General features: G+C 48.6%; 2 protein-coding genes across 2 annotated transcripts in view; one reads left to right on the forward strand and one right to left on the reverse strand.

Moving 5' to 3' along the window:
- The window catches only part of MID1 (midline 1), a 579,948-nt gene extending 574,495 nt beyond the window's left edge, over positions 1–5,453 (reverse strand). The window contains exon 1 of the mRNA XM_027054471.2: positions 5,223–5,453. The gene's annotated coding sequence lies outside the window, so the exon portion shown is untranslated. The remainder of the gene's footprint in view (positions 1–5,222) is intronic.
- Positions 5,454–5,602: 149 nt separating this feature from the next.
- Positions 5,603–16,186, forward strand: LOC106971058 (holocytochrome c-type synthase). Its single transcript, XM_027054507.2, has 7 exons — positions 5,603–5,761; positions 6,323–6,466; positions 8,528–8,679; positions 11,001–11,149; positions 11,947–12,066; positions 14,160–14,246; positions 14,809–16,186. Exons 2-7 carry the CDS (start codon positions 6,355–6,357, stop codon positions 15,005–15,007), a joined length of 819 nt encoding a protein of 272 aa, XP_026910308.1. The 5' UTR covers positions 5,603–5,761; positions 6,323–6,354; the 3' UTR covers positions 15,008–16,186.
- Positions 16,187–20,812: the final 4,626 nt, after the last annotated feature.

Here is a 20,812-nt window from a genome sequence, read left to right on the forward strand (position 1 = left end):
GCAATTCGGAACACAGAACTGAAACTCAGGAAAGTGAGAGCCGGTTGCAAACAAAGAAATGTAAATCATCAGGTATGGTTGGATGTTAAAGCCACAAGTATGAATGATGACATCCACCAAGGCTTTTGTTTTTCTCTGCTATCATTCTACATTTACCAAAGAATCTTCTGACTGTAGTTGGGTTTCACTACTAGGAAGAGAATGCTTGACTAGCCAACCTATATATATATACTCCCGCTTCTTTGGTAGTTTCATTTCTTGTTGGAGGCAGTGTGAGTTAATACAGAGAAGTAAAAATGGGGGTGAATCAAGAAGGTGAGGTAGGAGCGGATGTAGAGGAAGGATGAGAAGGCTCTCTTAAGTAATTTGGACTCACTCAAAAGTGGGATTGAAGAGGGGGACCTTGGCTCAGTAGGTTAAGCCTCCAGATCTTGATTTTGGCTCAGGTCATGATCTCATGGTTCGAGGGATCGAGCCCCACATCGGGCTCTGCTCTGACAGAGCAGAGCCTACGTGGGATTGTTTCTCTCCCTCTCTCTGCGTCTCCTCTGCCCACATACTCTCTCTCTCTCTCTCTCTCTCTCTCTCTCTCAAAATAAATAATTTTTTTTAAAAAGTGGCATTGAAGAATTAAAGCCACAAAAGACAAGGTGATAAACCATTCTCTATCACCACCACATCAGACATACTTTTCCAAGAAATATGCTTTAGGGGATATCAAAATTCGTATTTTAACTCTTGAATCCTAATAGGTATAGATATTTGTGATACTATCTTATTGCATGGTCTCCTTATGCAATGAAAACCAAAGATACACACACACACACACATATAATTAATTCATTTTTAGAGGTTATGTTAAAAGACCCCAGACTCATTAAAAGAAAACAAAAGCTTGAAACTTACTGCTTGGCAATAGTATGTCCTCTGAAGCTATGACAATGGTATTGAAAATACTAAACAGAATGATAACCTCTAGCAATCCAATTTGACTGGCAACAAATCCCGTTGATGAAAAGTAGCATTTGTTTCAATGAGTGAGAGGCAGCCCTGGCCCTTGATATAGACGTGAGATAGACATGGTGCCTCTGAGTACAGAAGGTGGGCCCTGATGAATAAGGAACCCTGAGCTATAAGGGGAGGTGGGGCCTGGCTGTGTCTTAGAACTGTGTCTTGGGAACTTGCTTCATTCATTCAGGCCTTAGCAAAGACTGTGCAATTCATTGCCAGTGTTGGCAAGGAGCCAAGTGAAGGTCTCCAGGCATATAAGCACAGTGGTGAAGAGCAAAGTTGAGAATACAAATTCTTCCTATTGTCAGGTCAAATAACTTCTTTTCAAAATCCTTCTATGGGGGAGCCTGGGTGGCTCAGTTAAGCCTCCAACTTCAGCTCAGGTCATGATCTCAGTGGCTCCTGAGTTCAAGTCCCTGGTCGGGCTCTGTGCTGAGAGCTCAGAGCCTGGACCTGCTTTGGATCTGTGTCTTCCTCTCTCTCTTCTGCCCCTCCCCTGCTTGCAAGCTCTCTGTATCTCAAAAATAAATAAAAATTTAAAAAATAATAATAAAATAAAATCCTTCTATGGCTTCATAGAAAAGGGGGAGTTGTGGGAAAGAATGGGGAATTGTGGGATGCAAAAGTAATTGTGGGAGAGAACAGAGAATTTTGGGGCACCAGAGGGATTGTGGCAGAGAAGAGGGAATGGTGGGAAACAAGGGGAACTGTGGGAGAGAAACAAGAATGGTGGGAAACGAGAGGAATTGTGGGAGAAAACAGGGAATTCTGGGAGGTAACAGACAATGGTGGGGAATGAGTAGAACTGTAGGAGAGAACAGAGAATTGTGGGGGACCAGTGGGAGATAAGAGAAAGTGGTGGGAAACAAAGGAAATTATGGGAGAGAACAGAGAATTGTTGAGCACCAGATAGATTGTGGGAGAGTACAGAGAATGGTGGGAAATGAGGGGAATTATGGGAGAGAACAGGGGATGGTGGGAAACAAGGGGAATTGTGGGAGATAACAGAGGATGATGGGAAATGAGAGGAATTGTGGGAGAGAACAGGGAATTGTGGGAAGTAACAGAGGATGGTGGGAAGCCAGGGGAACTGTGGGAGAGAATGGAGAATTGTGGGGGCCCAGATGGATTGTGGGAGAGAATAGAAAATGGTGGGATACGAGAGGAATCATGGGAGAGAACAGGGAATTGTGGGGGACCAGAGGACTTGTGGGAGGGAACAGAGGATGGTGGGAAATGAGGGGAACTGCCGGAGAGAATGGAGAATTGAGGGGGACCAGATGGATTATGGGAGAAAATAGAGAATGGTGGGATAGGAGGGGAATCATGGGAGAGAACAGGGAATTGTGGGGGACCAGATGGATTATGGGAGAGAATAGAGAATGGTGGGATAGGAGGGGAATCATGGGAGAGAACAGGGAATTGTGGGAGACAACAGAGAATGATGGGAAGTGAGGGGAAACATGGGAGAGAGCACAGAATTATGGGGGACCAGAGGACTTGTGGGAGGGAATAGAGGATAGTGGGAAATGAGGAGAACTATGGGAGAGAACAGGGGATGGTGGGAAACAAGGGGAATTGTGGTAGATAACAGAGGATGGTGGGAAATGAGAGGAATTGTGGGAGACAACAGGGAATTGTGGGAAGTAACAGAGAATGGTGGAAAAGGAGAGGAATTGTGGGAGAGAATAGAGGATGGTGGGAAATGCAGAGAATTGTGGAAGAGAACAGAGAATTGTCGGGGGCCAAAGGAATTGTGGGACAGAACAGAGAACTGTGGGAGAAAAGGGGAATTGTGGGAGAGAACAGAGAATTGTAAGAAGAAAAAAAGATAATTGTGAGAACAAGAATTGTGGGAGAAAAGAGAGTATTATGGGAAAAGAGAATTGTGAGAGATAATGGTGTATTGGGTAAGAGACTAAAGAATGTAGGAAATTAAGGGAATTGTGAGAGAAACAATTACAGGAAATAAGAGAACTGTGGGAGAGAATAAAGAATGAAGAGTGGAGCAAAGTTAAAAGAAAATTAATCATCCGAGAAAATATCCCCAATGTGAAGGTTATAGGTTTCCAGAATGAATGGTCCCATCAAGTGCCAAGCCAGTGAAAGCAAAGAGGTCTATATCAAGGCACATCTTTTCCAGCCACTGGAAGAAAGAAAGTTAAAAATAATGTCGACAGAAAGAAAAGAAATGACATTTGACTTTTCAACCTCAGCCATGGAAACTAAAAGGCAATGAAGTAACCGCTTAACAGTTCTGAGAGAAATGCTTCCAAACCTAGAATTGTATTTCCAAACTACCAACCAATTGGAAGGGTAAAACAGTTTCTGATTTTCAAGACCTCGAAAACCGATGTGCTCCCAAAACAATGCCAAGAAGGATACATGGTATCCAAGAGCCCGAGATCCAGCAAAGGATAAGAAAGGGCAGAAAGAAAATCCCAAGAAGACGAAGGGCGGGGCAGAAGTGATTTCCAGTTTAGAATTGAGCAGCTGCGGCAGCAGTGAGGCGCTTATCTGTGAGATATTTCCCTTATCTCCAAGAGGAAAAAGGAAACATACATGAGTTGATATATTTAAATGCACTGAGAGGAGATTTACAATGCAGACAAGAAACTTAGGGATAACCTAAAAATCAAAAAAGACAACGGGGCGGGGAGGCAAGGAGTGAATTCCATTGAAAAAGTACAAGGAAAAAAAAATCATCTTTGGTCATAACAAATATTTCCATAGTCACAATAATGTAAATACGAAACTGTGACGTATCCCAAACCACACAACTATTGGCATAGGGGAGGGACCCGTGTGTGTGTGTGTGTGTCGGCATGTTGTTTGGAACATGGACGGAAAACTAGAAGAAACAGCTAAAGAGCAGTAACTCTTTGCCTGGGGAGAGTGGGCGCTGCGGTTGAAAGTGTCCCCCCAGTCTCTCCACCCACCTACAGCTCTCCTTAATGCCCTGTTGGGTAGCTCCTGGTCTATAAAGCATCCTTGTTACTTTCCTTCGTAAGCACTTCCGGCACATCACCCTTTAACAGTCACTTCTTCCCTTTTCCTCCACCAGTCGGAGCATACACGTACTGACACGTAAATATGGTTATTTGTGTGCCCGCCTCTCCCATTACCAGGGGTTTTTGGCCTTGTGGTGCCAATATGCCCCTTTGGACTGTGAAGTCTATGAGTATTTTCGCAGAATAATATTCTTACGTGCATAAAACAAACTACAAGACATTAAAGAAATCAACGATAGTGGAATATAGTTACCATCAGATTTTAGAAAAACAGATTTTGATTGCTAAAGATCTGGCTCCCCAGGAAATATGCACGGATATAATATAGTTTTTAATATGCTGTCTTGAGCCAGTTTTGAAGCCCCAGCTAGAGGCTGGTCAGCTCCCCTTCTTGAGCAGCTAAGTCCACACCTGCCGACCAAGTGTCATTGGGCTCCCATACTCTGAGCCACCAGACACCCGCCCCCATCAGCCCAGGGCCAGGTCCCACCCAGCCCTGTGCTCCAACTCGCTGAGATTATTCAAATTAACCAGTCCTGAATCTGCTTACCCCACCTCACCTATTTCTTCCCATGAACACCATAATAAAGGCTTCTGCCCCCCAGTTCCCCCCTCTCCCCCTGGCTCAAGAAAGACTCTAGTGCTCACACGTGTGGCACCCCCGGTGTGATATGTACTCCCTCTCTCGGAGTCTCTGAGTATAATAAACTATATTTTCAATGGCACTTGTTTCCTGATCTGTTGACCTCACCAAATCCAAATAATAATAATAACGAAGCTGATTAAAACAGCTGAGACTCCAAGATTTGGGCTAGGAATGCTCTCGCAACCCGCAGTGAGAGAGTGACAGAAGGTCTGGGCAAAGGGGAGAAGTTGAATGCGAGGCAGCCACAGTGGAAACCTCAGCCAGCTGCTAACACCCCCAGCACCCAGGAGAAGGCCTGCCCCGCCCTGAAGGCGGGGTGACACGGATAGACAGATGCTTCTTATTAGCACTTTTTAAGTAACAAGATAAAATGATCTTAATTTCAAAGTAGCGATGAATAGTATTTTAAGACAGAAACCCCCGTTATTTAGGACATAATTTCTCTGTGATTTCTATTAGTGCACATACAGCTAACGCTACTAGGATTTGTTGCCTGCATTCCTGATGGAAAAAAAATACTAAATTCTCTCTTAGAGGTAAGTGAAAATACAGACCTTCAAGTCCACACACCCAGTTAAGAAGGCCTTGGGAGCTGGAACCTTGATTTGTTCATTTTGGGATCTCCGGAGTCGGCCACCTACTGATGCTACTTGAGTCATTACTATAATTCAAACTGACGGGATACAATTTAAAAGCCGGAAATTTTAAAACTAACTCCTCCAAAGCAACCCCTCTGCGGCTTAAAGGAGCCATGGGCAACCTCACCCTAGGGAAGTCTCTGGCCCAGCCAGAACTCTCCCGGCCCGCGCTGGTTAGGAGGGGCGGGGCCAGGGAGCGGCCCTCGCGCTTATAGGTCGAGGCGGGAAGGGGCGGGGTCCGTTCCTCCGTGATCGACGGAAGCCGTTCCTCCTCAGCCCGCGCCCCGCCTCCCGCGCGCCCGGAAGTCCCGCCTTCGGAAAAGGAAGTAGCGGTGCGCTCGAACGCCAGCGGTGACCGCGAAGGCAACGGTGACCGAGAGAGGAGAAGGCGGCGGTGGCGGGCTAGCGGTTAGAGGCGGGGCCGGCTCCTCGGAGCGGCCCGGGACTGGAGTCAGGTGCAGAGGGGCAGGCTGGCCGAGGCCGGTGGGTTTTGGGGTCCCGGGACGGGGGTCCCAGGTGAGACACGCAGGGACCGCGTGAAGAAGCTTTTGGCCGCGTCCTCCCGTCAGCGGTCCTTTCCTTCCTCCTCGAATCCCTTTTCTGCCCCGTACCCTTCCCTCATTCCCAGTCCTTGGTTAAGCCCGGGTCTGGGGTTCTGGTCCGGGCTGCCCTCTCCCATCTGGATCACCACTTTGAGGACCCCCTGCTCCCTAGACCTACACCCCCCTCTCTGTGGTGTAGTTTCTCAGGGGCGCCCTCACCTCACCCCCAAAATCCGGACATCTTAGAAACGTGCGTCTAAAGAGTGGTGTGGTGTAGATTTCGCACTAGTATTTCCTAAAGGGGTTAATGTATTAAAGCTATCCCTCAAAGTGGATACCCTGCCCTGTAGGTTTACAACAGGATGACAAGGGGGAGGAACAAGGGTTGGGCAGATTAAGAATACCTAGGGAGTGGTCAGAGGCCAGGCATCAGCATTAATCGGTTTCTTTGCTTTTTGGCACGTGTGAGTTTAGAATTGTTTGGATTCGGCCTCGCGGTTCCAACCATGGGTTTGTCTGCGTCTACCCCTGCTGTTGCAGTTCAGACCTCAAATGCTTCTGATCATCAGACAGCATCCCCGCCTTCAGGATGCCCCATGCATGAAGGGAAAATGAAAGGTAATCGACCCTTTGTCTAGAAAACAAAAACAAAAGGGAATTCCCAAAAGGATTAGGATAGTGCGTGAGAGTGAAGTGATTGCTCCATACCTTAGCTCTTACCCCCAAAGTTTGCCATCGGCGGTTCTCAGCCTGGGTGGCCACCCCTCCACCCCCCCAGGGGACATGTGGCGGTGTCTGGAAGCATTTTGGTTTGTCAAAACTGAGAGGACGTGGTGCATGTAGTGAGTAGAAGACAGGAGCCCCGCTAAACACCCTGGAGTGCACAGCACACGCCTGCAACAAAGAATCACCTGGCCCCGCATGTCAAGAGTGCTATACTGCCTTTCCCCTCTACCATTCAAAGTGTCAATCTTTTCTGGGTCACTGATCCCAGCTGGCTGTTAGAAAACACCTGCTTCGTCTGCATCTGTCTCCATTCTTCTTATATGGAGAAACCCTGGAAGAGCGCTGTGTCTATAAACGTGTGGCCTGAAAAACGCTTGCTTGCCTTGTAGTCTTTCATTGCCTTGGTCAGTCAGCAAGAATTTACCCACCGCCCACTCTTCGCCAAGCACTGGTGGGTTTTGTTTGTTTTTGCACTGAGAGAACAGCAACATACAGAACACAAAAAACTTCTGCCTAATGGAGTTCACATTCTCATCTTCATAATCCTGTGTGGTAGGTTTTCTCCCTATTTTATGGTTTAGGAAACTTAGAAGTCTCACAGCTAATAAGCGGCAGAGCCAGCAGAAACTCCGTGACCTGGGGCAGATCATAGAGCCCTACACAGGCTTTGATTTCATTTACCGTGTATCCAAAAGAGCTGTCGGCCTGATTTGTTTGCATTAGTAAAGAATGCGGGTATTTGTAGGTGACTAAAGGGGCTACTGGTATTTTCTAACAGCCAGCTGGGATCAGTGACCCAGAAAAGATTGGCACTTTGAATGGTAGAGAGGAAAGGCAGTATAGCAAGTCTCTGTTCAGCCCTCAAGTGGACAGCTATACAAGGTCCTAGTGAGAATGAGGGTCTGGGAGGAGAATCGGAGGACAGGAAGTGAAAGGAAACTTGTCTTTGGTGGGTAGGTCATCCAGAGTATTCTTGGTGTTACTGCTGCTTCCTGACACAGGGATTCCTTACTCGGGCAGCTGTCTTCCCGGGCCATGGCTCTCCTGGTGCCTGCGCCTCTCCTGAGTCTAAGACCAGCTTCTCAGTCCCCACACTTGCTTCCATTAGCACCCTGGAACCTTGGGCATCAATCAACTGCCCTTCTCACTGCTGCTCTTATAGGTTCAGACCTTCCCTTTGAAGTGGCATCTGGGTCCTATGCGGATCGTGGACCGTTTTCTTTAATATATGCCTTTTGTTGCTAAATGTTTGCTATCTACCCATGAGGAATAGAACCTTGGCCAAGGAGTAGTTTTCTGTGCCTTGTTTCCATCCTAGAGCAAACACAAGCAGAGTGGCATTCAGACTTTTCTCCAGGAGCGTTTTTGAGGGCTCCTTTGTTCATTTTCATCTCCTGTGTTCAGTACCTGAGAGAAGGTATCAGGAAGCCGGGCCTCTGGTGTCCTGATCGGGGCTGGGCCTTTTCTGGAACTTGTGAATAGAAAGGGAGATTTGGTAAAACGTGGCCGACCCCCCCGCTTAGGTTCCTCTGCAACAGCTCGCTGCTGGGAGCCCAAGCAGGTACCTTCTAGCCCATTACTAAAACCATGGAACAAACGATATGTTCCTTTGCAAGTGTTGAGATTTTTTTTTTTTTTTTTTTTGTATAGTTGTGCTGAGGGCATGGCACAATAAGGGAGTGAGTACCCATTTCTCTTCCAAGGGGAGAATAAATATCTAGAACCTTCTCCTGGTCTTTAGGATCTTAGAATGTTAGCTAGCTTAGCTCTTGGCAGCTTGAAACAGTATGGTAGCAGCGTTACCACAAAGTAACACCTTTTCAGTACCCTTCCAAGTTATTCCCCCTTTGATGGTGATCCCAGGTCAGAAATCTAGCTCTTTAGGGCCCGGATTGAGAGAGCTAGATGTCCTGCCTTTGTGGTCACACTGTTTTCACACTTCGTTTACTTCAGGCTGTCCAGTGAGTGCGGAGCCACCTGAGCCAACTTGTGAGAACAAAACGAGCTCTGTGCCCACCCACCAGGACCGTGCATATGAGTACGTGGAGTGCCCTGTCACCGGCGCCGTGGCCGGCAGTAAGGAGGACCTGGACCCTTCTAACCTGGTAATTCACGTTCGGCCCCCCTCCCCACAACTTGTCATACAGAGATGCCTTTGTGGACTCCCAGGACAAATCGCTGGCTGCTAGGATTGATTCTCTCTTCCTCTTAAGATACAGAAGTCTCATATTCCATCCACACTGAAAATCTAGAAGGCATTTCTAAGTATCGTTTCAGAGGGTGCCTGAAAAAGAAAACCATGACCACCAAGTGCCAGAGTAGGTTGACTGGAAAGAAGCCACACCACAGGAATAGTTCCTTTGGGGATAAGTGGAAGGCAGGAGGTCCCGTGAGGAGTGCAGTTAGGATTGGTAAAGGTGTTTCTGGTCTTGGGAAACCTCAGAGGCGTGAGGCTGATGAGGGCACTTTTTCCGGCCCAGCTGGGTGCCAGCCTGCGTGAGAGTCACTGGTGTGGTACAGCGGCCCGTGGCAGCCACCAGTGGGATGGCGTGACAAAGCAAGGCTAAGACTAGCACGGCCTCACTACATTTTGCGATAGTGCGGGAGGTGGGGGCTTCCTCTTTGGAATCCCATTTTAATGGAGAGACAGACAGACTCAGATCTGTAGTTTAGAAGGCCAGAACAGGGTTCTTAGAAGGCCATGGTTACCAAAAGTATTTAGAAATCTTGGCCAACGTTTGAAGGAACTGGAAATACTTAGCCTGGAAGAGAAGGGCTGTGATATATATGTGTGTGTGTATGTTATGTATGTAACAATACCAGCAACTAGGTGGCTTGTACAGACATTTATTCTCACCGTTCCAGAGGTTGAGAAGTCCTCTTGGAAGGTGCCAGCAGCTTCAGTCAATTTAGAGGGACACAGACATTCAGCCTCAGCACTCAGTAATGACCCTGCCAAACTCTAAGGACACTGCTGTGTTGAGGAGGAAAGTGGACAAGATCAGGGCTTCTCTGCCTTAGCACCGTTGACATTGAGGCTGGTGGGTTCCTTGCGGTGGGGGCTGTCCTGTGCTCCATAGGATATTTAGCGGCTTCCCTAGTCTTTACCCACCAGTTGCCAGTGGGACCCTCTTTACTCGGCCGTGACAATCTAATGTGTCTCCTGACATTTCTAAAAGTGCCCTCGTTAGACTACTGTTCCAGGTAACAGTAGTTACTAGGGAACAGTACTGCTGTTAGAGAACAGCCTAGTGGTTCAGAACATGGGCCTTTTGGAATCCCACAGACCTAGACTCTTACCCCATGGGATCGTTACACGTAGTAAGAGTGTTAATAACAGCCGGCGTTTCTTTTAGTCGCATCCGTAGCCCTCACGCTAAGCACCATACACGCTTTTGAGTAATTCTCATAACCACCCTGTGCAGCCAGTAGTGTCAGCGTCCCCGTTTTTAGAGCGGAAGCCACTGAGAATGATCAAGCGTGCGGTTTGGCCCACATCGCTCAGCCAGCATGTGGCAGATCCCAGACTGAATCCCACCTGCCTCTGATGCGAGTCCTTAAACCCACTGTGGTGACCGTGCACATCATTCTAACCAGGGGCCACGTTGTGACTTAATAATAAATGCGGATCTGTTTGAAAATCCCGCATACTTCCAACACAGAAAAAGTTCCGTGCCAGGGGTTCTCAGCCTGGCTTGATGTTTGCCCTCGGGAGGACCCTGGTTGTCATGACTCGGGAGGAGGGGTACTGTTGGGTAGAGACCAGGGAGGTTGCCAAATACCCTACGGTGCTCAGAACAAACCCCCGTAACCAAAAGTTGTCCGGCCCCAAATGGCAGCGGTGCCCGGGGCGAGAGCCCCTGGTCCAGGGCAAGTGTTTGCACAGCGCCGTTGCCGCCCTTATGTCTGGGAGGAAGGATTCTTCCCCTCCTTCCAGTCCTCCAGCGTGCCGGCGTCACTGCTCCTCTCTAATGTGTTCAGCCCAAAGACGGAAAGCATCAGCAGGATCGTAAAAGCAAAGAACATGTAAAAAGAAAGTGGTGGTCTACATGTGTCTTCTGAGACTCTTCCTCAGAAGAACAGGCGTTTTTGAAGAGCCTGTCATCGACAGGGCTTTAGAGATGTCTGCAGTCACAGTGATCATTTTTACTTCTTAATCCTTGGGGAGAAAGAGACAGAAAATGTAGCCACAGTGTGTACCTACCGTTTGTGAGAACTCCTTAACAAGGAAAAACAACTTTAGAACTAGAACTCTTGAGAACAACCAAATCAGCTGGCAGGTCTGAAATCGTGATGTCACTGGCTTGATAGGGAACCTGTGCCTCATGTGTGATGATGCACCGCTTTCCAGAATGTCATCGATTGTATTGTTCGTTTCCACTTTGTGTCTATTTCCAACATTTAAAAACCCGCTCACCTTGTTTAGATGCCGCCACCCAACCAGATGCCGGCCCCGGATCAGCCATTTGCGCTGTCTACGGTGAGGGAGGAGTCATCCATTCCGAGAGCAGATTCAGACAAAAAGTGGGTTTATCCTTCTGAACAGATGTTCTGGAACGCGATGTTACGCAAAGGGTGAGTGAGCATGTTAGGGTATAAATTTGCTCATCAAGTTCATCTAAGAATGAAATGTTAAAGAGGTTTTTATCCCCAAAACATATAGTAAATTTTCATAAGCTAGACAGTATATAACATTCAGCCGATTATTCAGACCTACGAGAACGTCAGTACAAAGGCCAGTGTATCAGTCAGGATTCTCTGGAGAAACAGAACTATCGGGGTGTGTGTCTTTACAGATGTAAAGAGATTTATTGTAAGGAATTGACTTCACGTGATCATGGAGGCTGAGAAGTTCCACGATGTGCAGTCAGCAGGCTGGAGACCCAAGAACTGTTGTTTTCATTCCAGTCCAAAGGCCCGAAAAAACCATATCCCGGCTCTCAGGCAGTCAGGCAGGAAAGGTTCCCTGTTATTTGCAAGAGGCTCATTCTTTTATTTAGACCTTCAGCTGATCAGATGAGGCCCACCCACATTAGGGAGGGCACTCTGTTTTACCCGTGTAAAGCTTGTTTTCCTCCAAAATGCTCTCGCAGACACACCCAGAGTAATGTTTGACCAAACATCTGGGCCCCCCATGGCCCAGTCAACTTGACACACGAGATTAACTTATAGCCAGTAACAGACGTTTAAAAATTCTATTACGTGAAGTACTTAGAAAACGTTCATCCGTGGTACTGACTGAAAAAGTGTTACTTTATGGTTCCTTGATCTGTGTGCAAGTGGTTTTTGGTGACTCGGTGAAACGAATATGTGGGTGGATTTTATGGCGTGATCAGTAATGTTATCAAGTTCTACCACATGTCCTTTCGTAGGTGGAAGTGGAGGGATGACGATATTAGTCAGAGAGATATGTACAATATCATCAAAATTCACAATCAGAATAACGAGCAAGCCTGGAAGGAGATTTTGAAGTGGGAAGCCCTTCATGCTGCGTAAGTATGTCTGAGAGCTTAAAAAAAAACCAGAACATTTTTCCAACATCTTTCTTATTTGGGCTCTGCTTTCTAGAGTTTTAACGTTGTATTCAAACAGTGTGCTGTTGTAATACGACATTTTAGGTGGTAGGTCTGTTTCGGTGACAGTTGTGTGACAGACCCGCTCCCACCCAGCTGCGTGAAACGGCAACCATTTCATTATGCTTGTGGATTCATTGGGTCCCGAGTGCACAAAGGACAGAGCAGGGGTGGCTCATCTCTGCTCACAACGCCTAGGGCCGCAGCCAGGCTCTGATCGGGGATGGGCTTGACGGCCGTGGGCCGGGATCCTCTGTAGGCTGGACCATTTCCTCACCTGGTGACTGGTGTCGGCTGTCAGCCAGGACACCTGCCCCTGGCTGCTTCGGCTTCCTCATGCCATGGTGACTGGGTTCTGAGACCTAGTGTTCCGGAAAACTCCAGGGAAGCTACATCTCCCTTGATGACCTGGCCTCGGCAGTCCCGGAGCATCACAAGCCTGCCCTGGTTCAGGGGAAGGGGCCGTGGTGCCCGCCTCTCAGTGGGAGGAATGTCACAGTACACGGAAGGCACATGGGGTGGGAGATGGCCCCGTGCTGTGCCCCAAGGGTGAGGAGAAGAGCAGTTCCGTTCCCTCAGCATCACTGAACCCCCATCAGGACCAGACCTCAGGAGAAGTCTCAGCAGTGGGCCTTTCCCTCGGGGGAACAGGTGCAGCAGTCACGTGTTTGTCGGCAGTGGTGGGCCGGAGGTCTGTGCGAGCCGGGGCCCCTAGCCCCAGGGATTCTAATTCAGTAGGTCTGGGATGAGGCCCAGACTTGGCATTTCTAGAAAGACATAGATGCCGCCGGTCTGCAGGGTCCACCTCGAGAACCATAGGGGTGGGGGATGTCTGCACAGAAAGCCAGATTGTATCATCATTGGGGGATTACATTTTAAATTTGTGATAAAATGGGATTAACTTCTTGGCTAAAGTCCACTTAACGATTTCGTTAAGGTATCCCAGTTTTTAAATATTTGAACTCTGAGATTCATTAGTAGCCCTCCGTGGGTGTCACTGCTGGACACCAGGCCTGGGAGGGGTCCGTGCGAGGAGGGAACGGCAGGGCACCCAGGACTCCCCTCAGCGACCCGAGACCAGCAGGAGCCATGTTCCCAGCTCACCGATGAAGCCACCCACAGGTGTCTGCAGTGACTGAAAGCCCACTGTAATGAAAGCCACCCGCCAAGTACTTGCAGTGTGACTTTGGAGCAGAGAGAGACCAGGAGAAGTCTACTTTGTCAGTTTCACCCCTTTCCTAGTCATTTTCCGGGGTCCCTCAAAATTAAGTTGGCCCTTTAAAGACACATGCTACAGCCTCCAGGAGAAAGCTTGCCTGGGTCGAGTTTACTTCTTTGCTGGCGACCCTCTTGAGATGCTAGCGAATGGTTCGTAAAGGAAGTACAGGAACTCGGATGGGCCTCGGGTAGGGCTCGGTTACACTGGCGCTGGTTTTCTCCCCCCGCCCCGTCATCAGGGCCGCCAAGGCTGAAGCCTGTCCTCGGGGTGACAGCAGCTAACAAGACAGGTGGCCTCGTATATCCTGATGTGAAGAGCCGGCCCATCGCTGATTTCGTTTGTTCCTAGGGATTGAGCCAGCATTTTTCTTCATAAAGGCTTTATTCACTGGTTTCACATGACAGAAGAGTAGGATTTTCTTCTGTTCGTCTTAAAAAACCCAGCTGCAGCATGTGAAAGAAGTGTCATGCGCGCTACTTAACCTTTTATCTTTTTCCTAAGAACGTCTCCCTTTCCACCAAATGTAAAGTCCGTTTCCTCACTCCTGGAAAGAAACAGCGCAGATATTTGGAATGAAGTGGAAGGAGTGGAACAGACTTGGCCGCGAAATAAAGAGCAATATTTTTAATGAAAAGGGATATTTCTCTGAATTGTTTTCGGAGTTCTCTCACTCTGTAAACGTGATACGTAAAACGCACACAGAAAAACCTGTGTTGTTGAAAAACTGCAACATCGCATTTCTCAGAGGGGGGGAAAACATTTTAATAGGCTTTTCTTGTTGGCGAATTTCTAGGGAGTGTCCTTGTGGTCCATCGTTGATCCGGTTCGGAGGTAAAGCGAAAGAGTACTCACCAAGGGCGAGAATCCGTTCCTGGATGGGGTGAGTGGCGGCGCACAAATGTTATTTCACACGCCTCGGGTCAGGATCAGCTTTCTCTCGGCACCTAAAGCAGACAGCCTCAGGACTGCAGTTCCGTCTTGCAAAAGTCAGTGCTCAGCTGCAGGTTTCTTCCTCTCCCTCAAGTGTGCCCGGTGGTGGGCAGATTTATTAGCGTTTTGTGACTTGTCCCCTGTCTGATTATCGTAGCACGGAATTCACTTGTCCTCCGTGTTCTCGGATCTGTCCTCTCGCTCCTTCCCGTGGTCTCTGTGCAGCTGAACGCTCCGCGTCCCTCTCTGTTCCTCCAGCGTAGACAGACTCCGCTCACGCTTGGATCGCTGCAGCGCCTCCTGGGACCTCCCCGGCCCGGGTCTGTTTTCTGTGGACTGCTGCTCTGCAGGCAAACGAGCCGTCATCTGACCTGGGCTGGGCTCACCGCGGCTCTTCAGCAGCGTCTCCCTTCAGCGCAGCAGAGCGATCCTCTGAGGCTCACCTCCCCGGTTGGGCGTGTGAGACCCCGGGAGCAAGCGCTTTCACGCTCACGAGCATGTTTTCATTTCAGGTACGAGTTGCCTTTTGACAGGCACGACTGGATCATCAACCGCTGTGGGACAGAAGTCAGGTATGTCATCGACTACTACGACGGCGGCGAAGTTAACCAGGACTACCAGTTCACCATCCTGGACGTCCGGCCCGCTTTGGATTCTTTTTCGGCGGTGTGGGACAGGATGAAGGTCGCGTGGTGGCGCTGGACCTCGTAACCGCCGCTCCGTTAGCGATGGGAAAGTACGAGCTATTTTTTTTCCTGAGCGATACATTAAACTCTTCCCCAAACCGAATTGCTCTCGTGATGTAATGGGAATGTCAAGTGGGTCGTGACACTGTATACCTAGTGAGGGTCCCATGCACTGTGTTCTTTTGTTTTCACCTCATAGTTTATGCCAGATCATTCTAGGTTTCCTTCCCACTTGGCCTCAGTGGGAAGCAGTCCCTTGGGTTTTCCTTTCGCCACAGTAGTGCCTGTGCATTTAATCTAGAAGAGTGAACAACCTCACATGTTCATGAGGAAGAGTAAGGAAAAAAGGGGCTCCCTTCGAATTTTAAGAAAGATTCTTTTCCGGAGGTTGTGCCGTCATCCGTACGGTTTAGGAGCGCACCCTTAGGAAAACGCAGAGGTGTGCCCTGGGAATGCGCTCGGCAAAACTAAGGCGCGTCTCAGCTCCACGATGTCTCGGTTGTGAGAATTGCTCAGGCTGGGCCTTGTTAGAGAATAGTTTCAAGACCCGCATGATTTGAGGATGCGCCTGCATTGGTGTATGTGTTTTCACTTTTTAAATATGTCCATTTCGATTCCTGCCATCCTGGTACGGAACTCCGCTCCCGCAAGCAGGTCTCGTTGCCCGTGACATTGGACGTGTTCTCCCCGCTCCGAGTCCCATGTCTTCTCCTGCCTGAAGCCCTCCCTCCGGTCAGCCTAACCCGAACCTTAGAGATTTGGTGCAAGTCACCGCGCCAGGACGGTCCCTCTCGAAGACAGGATCCTATTCTGTTGAGTGTTAGAATTCACAAGAAGAGTATTTTCCCAGATACGGAATGTTTGTATCAACTCACTGTCTCGGTGCAGATGTTTTTTTGCAGGGAGCTCTTAAGTTTGCCGTTGAAATGCTTTTCTGCCCGTGATTCCTAAACTGGCTGTTCTGCTTAGAGCAGCACGTTACTGTTCTCTTAAGCATTGCCAATGTTAACCCGTTTGATGTACCTTGAATCTGTAATGTTAGGTTAGTGGAAGGAACTGGCAGTCTGCAGCGATTCACGTGACATGGAATTTCTTGGTTGTGTCGGCATTGTGTGGTGTTTTCAAAATCCGACAGCTCTCAACTCTTCTACGTGTCAAAGTATTTGTATATTTTAAAATAAAATAAAGCTGATAGTTAACAGGTTTTGATGTTAAGAGTAACTTCACATCTCCCGGTCATTTCTCCAGACAGAAATCACCTGTGCAGAAGTGACGCCGTAGTCTCCCTGGTAGCAGCCGTTTTGTCATCCATGAGTCACATTGGTAAACTCCTGAGAAAAGTAATAACCGCTGGCAGTTTTTTGGTCCTACGTGCCATAGAGTGAGTGTAGGATAAGGTGTCGTTACGAGAAAGTGTTGTAACACTGCGCCACAGGCAGGGGCTCCCCCCGTTGACAGACCTACACGGTTTCTCGAGAAAAACCTCATCCACAGTAAACTGTCCATCGAGGCTGAATGCAGGATCGATGTAGTCCAGCCTTCCACCGCTCCTGGGAGAGGTCATAGCCCACTGGATGTCAGAGCGGTTGTGTGCCTAGATCATACCTGCTCATATCTGGGGGCCAACACGTCCGCTCTGACAGGAGACGCATTTGGAACATGAACTCCATTTTGGATGTTCTCTGAGGTTTTAAATTAAGTCTTCTCTCTCCAGTATTCACACTATTCAGAAGAACAAACTCCTGTCATTAGGGCAAGTATTAGTGAACAAGGCGGGGTTGGAACCGGGCTCGTATATCTCCCTGGAATATTCCCTAGCAATTCCCTGTGTCTAGGGAGCTATGCCCTCCGTGTCGTCCCGGGAACACGACAGGCAAAAGGGGCAGCCCCGATCAGCACTCAGTCTTTCAAGGGACAGTCTATAAGTGAAAGGGTGGTAAGTTCTAGATTTCCAATTTAAAGATAGGCTGTGGTAATCTAGGGGGACACGAGTTCACCTAAGTATTTTTGAATATATACTAAATGTACAGTTAACCGATTACTGAGTCACCAATACAGTTAATTCTCTAGCAGAGCTATTCCTTCCTAGCTGAAATGAGATGCAGAATTCATGCCTCACCTCTGCAGTGACTATGGGACTTGTACTGCGGATCATCTGTGTCTTCGTAGGCTTGAAGCCATGTGTGGTGATGAATGCATGTCCCCCAAAAGACATCTGTGCCCCCATGTTGACGGCAGCATTATTTCCAATAGCCAAGACATGGAAACAACCTAAGTGTCCACCAACAGATGAGTGAGTAAAGAAAATACGGTATAGATGGACGACGGACTGTCAGCTTAAAAAAGGGAATCTTGCCGTCTGTGACAACACGGATGGGCCTTGAGGGCATTGTGCTAAAGGAAATAAGGGACAAATGGCATATGATGTCACTTGTATGTGGAATCTGAAAAAACAAAAACAGAGCTCATCGATACAGAGGAATAGATTAGTGGTTGCCGAACATGGCAGGGTGGGTGAAATCTGTGAAAGGGCTCGAGAGGTCCAAGTCTGTTATAAACAAAGTCCTAAGGATGCAGTGTAACTGCGGTGATGGATGTTAAGGAGACTTAACTGTGACGATCATCTCCAATAGATACAAACACCAATCCTTACAGTGTAGCCCTGAAACTAATGGCGTGTGTCAGTTATACTTCAGTTTCCGAAAAAAAGCGAGTCTCGAAAGCAGATGGCTGGCTTAGAGTCGCAGCTCAGCCCCTTCGCTTGCTGTGCCATCTTAACATCTCTGGGCCTCAGCTTTCTCAGCCTTAAAAAGAATAATAAACCTGTTTGGGCCCGTTCGGCCTGCTGTTACCGAATGCCATTGACCGGGCGACTGAGAAACAACAGAAATTTACCACTCACGCTTTGGGAGGCTGGAGGTCGGAGAGATCAAGGCGCCACAGACTCCGGGCCGGTGAGGAGAGGCCGTCTTCACGTGGGTCCTCACAGGAAGGGGCAAGAGTGCAGGCTGGAGTCTCCTTTAGAAGGACCCATCCCCTCACAAGGCTCCACCCTCCTGACCTCAGCGCCCCCCAAAGGCCCCACCTCCTGATACCATGGCGTTGGGAGCGAGACGTCAACACTTGAATCTGGGGTGGGGGCCACAGGCATTCAGAAATCAACAAAGAAAGGGCGGTGTGACGGAGAAGCGGGGCATCTGAGAAGTACTAAGACACGATAGGTAGTCGGCCGCCCGCCGCCCTCCCTCTCCCAAGGAGAATCTGTCTGCTGGGGGAACAGCAGGGTCTCCTCCTGATCCGGGTTCATGGGACAAGGCAGGGAGCAGTCTCTGACCTTTTGAAAAGCAGAAACGGGGCAGGGGGACATGGTGTACGTAATATGCAAGTCCCGCTGGAGAAAAATAAAGATTATAACTGGGCTCCTGTGCTCCCTGGTCTAAAATGTAGCTCACCGCATCTCCGGGATCCCAAAGGTATCCCCCCTCCGTGAAAATTTAATCTGTATCCAGACTCAAAACAGATATTACAAGGGCGCCTGGGTGGCTCAGTCGGTTGAGCGTCCGTCTGACTGTGGTTGAGGTCACGGTCTCACCGTTCATGAGTTTGAGCCCCACATCGGGCTCTGCGCGGACAGCCTGAGATTCTCCCTCTCTCTCTGCCCCTGCCCCACTCACACTCTCTCTCAAAAGAAACTAAAAAAACAAAACCAAAAAAACACAAAAACAGATAATACAAGGTTATGTTTTCTGCAAATAAAATTACATAATGTTTCATAATTTCTTAAACCTACAGCATATTCAAGTGATACATATTATTCCTTCCCCCATGACAGACAGAATACACTTACTGCTGTGGCACAGTTACCTTAAGAAAATTCCAGGCCATTTGTATAAGCGGTAAAACATCTACCTCATGCTCCCGTACGCTACTCCCTTGGTTTGAAGAGACTCCCTTGGTTTGAAGGTGACAGCGCTTCATGCCAAGTGTTCACCCTGGCGTCACCTCCCATAGCAAGCGTTCCAGTGTTTTTGTGGGATCGTAGCCGCTGCTGGTGCAGACGTTAAAGCTTCTAAGACAAGTTCCTTCTCGGGACGCCTATGTCTACTCGGGGGATGAGGCGTGGACACGTGGGAGCCGTCTTGGATTTATAATTGTTTCCTTAATGCTTTCACACACGCAGGGTCACGTGTGACGGGGGCCACGGAAACAATGACTGAGTGCTACAACGGGGGAACCGTGTGAAGACAGAGACGTCACAACAGGAGCTGAGCGGAGTCCTGAAGGGCAGAATCATCATTTAAACACTTTGCTTTTCCTTCTACATTTTCGGGTAAGTTCACGCGGCTAGTTCCCGGCCCTTCAACGGCTTGGCATGGAAGATGATCAGGACGTTTTTGGCGGCAAGTACCAGAGGCCTTGCTGGGACTCGTCACCACAGGTGCAAGGCTGAGTGTGCACCTGGTCGATTCCAGCTCCCCGGATGCCGTTCCCTTCATGCTTCATTTCAGCTTCGTCCCGATAGGGCGAACTCCCTTCACCATCCTCCTGAGTGGGTGAATTGTACTGTGTGTAGTTACAGCCCAAGAGAGCTATTTTGAAAAAAGAAAAAAAAATGTGCTGGCTGATCCCTACAGCCCCCCTCTGCTATTAATTGAGAAGTCAGTTTACCAAGAGGCAAACCATAAGAGACTCTTGACTCTGGAGAACAAACTGAGGGCCGCTGGCAGGAGGCGGGTGGGGGATGGGCTAGACGGTGATGGGCATGAAGGAGGGCACCTGTTGTGATGAGCACCGGGTGCGGTATGTAAGTGCTGAATCACTAAATCCTGCTCCTGAAGCTGATACTAGCCTCGATGTTAACTAACTTGGATTGAAAAAAAATCTTGGAAGAAAAAAAAGAGCCAGTAACAATTAAGCAAAAGAAAAGACAACGCAATATAAACACATAAACCAAGTCTATACATACTAACAAACGGCTAAGAAGGTTTTTGAAGGAGAATCACTAAAAATGTTTCCCTGAAACCGGAAGGGGTTGGGAAAATAGTCACAAATGATGTACGTTTATGTGTTTCTGGTTACACTATAACAGGTAATCATGTTATGATTTCCAGCTTCAACTAACTTTTAAAAAAACGGACGATTCGATATCAGTCAGGCAAAGTATTGCATTAGAGCAGCAGTCTGGATCTTGCTGCCCATCCCTCCCTCCAGCTGTCTCCCTTTTGTGGCTTCCCAGCTAGATGCTTCTCAAACTTCCCTGCAGATCAGAATAGCCTGGAAGGCTTGTTAAAACAGAGGGAGGGGGGCAGCCCCAGGATTCCTGATTCAGCAAGTCAGGGAGGATTTGCATTCCTAACGGAGCTCCCAGGAGACTGGGCTGCTGGGAGGGGGGCGGGGGGGCTGCGATCTCGGGCCCACTTTCCTCCAGGTCCTTGAAATCCTGCACACTGCCACCCGTCCCCGCCCCCAACTCTGCCTGGCGCCGGCCGAAGTCCCAAGTAGGAAAGCGTGTTCAATGTAAATGCCGCTTGGCCAATTTTGTGTGTTTCCGTCTCCTCCTTCAAGCCCACCCGCTCCCCTCTGTTTTGAATGTCGCACAATTTTCACCTTTGTTTTGTGTCAATAATGAAAATCTATCCTTTGTCAGTTTTTTTTTTGTGTTTATTTTGAGAGAGACAGTGCGAGAGCGAGTGGGGGAGGGGCAGAGAGAGAAGGTGACCACGAGATCATGACCTGAGCCGAAATGAAGAGCCAGAGGCTTGGGGCGCCTGGGTGACTCAGTCGGTTAGGCGTCCGACTTCGGCTCAGGTCATGATCTCTTGGGTCGTGG

Source organism: Acinonyx jubatus, chromosome X, assembly GCF_027475565.1.
Source record: "Acinonyx jubatus isolate Ajub_Pintada_27869175 chromosome X, VMU_Ajub_asm_v1.0, whole genome shotgun sequence".
Classification (NCBI taxonomy): domain Eukaryota; kingdom Metazoa; phylum Chordata; class Mammalia; order Carnivora; family Felidae; genus Acinonyx; species Acinonyx jubatus.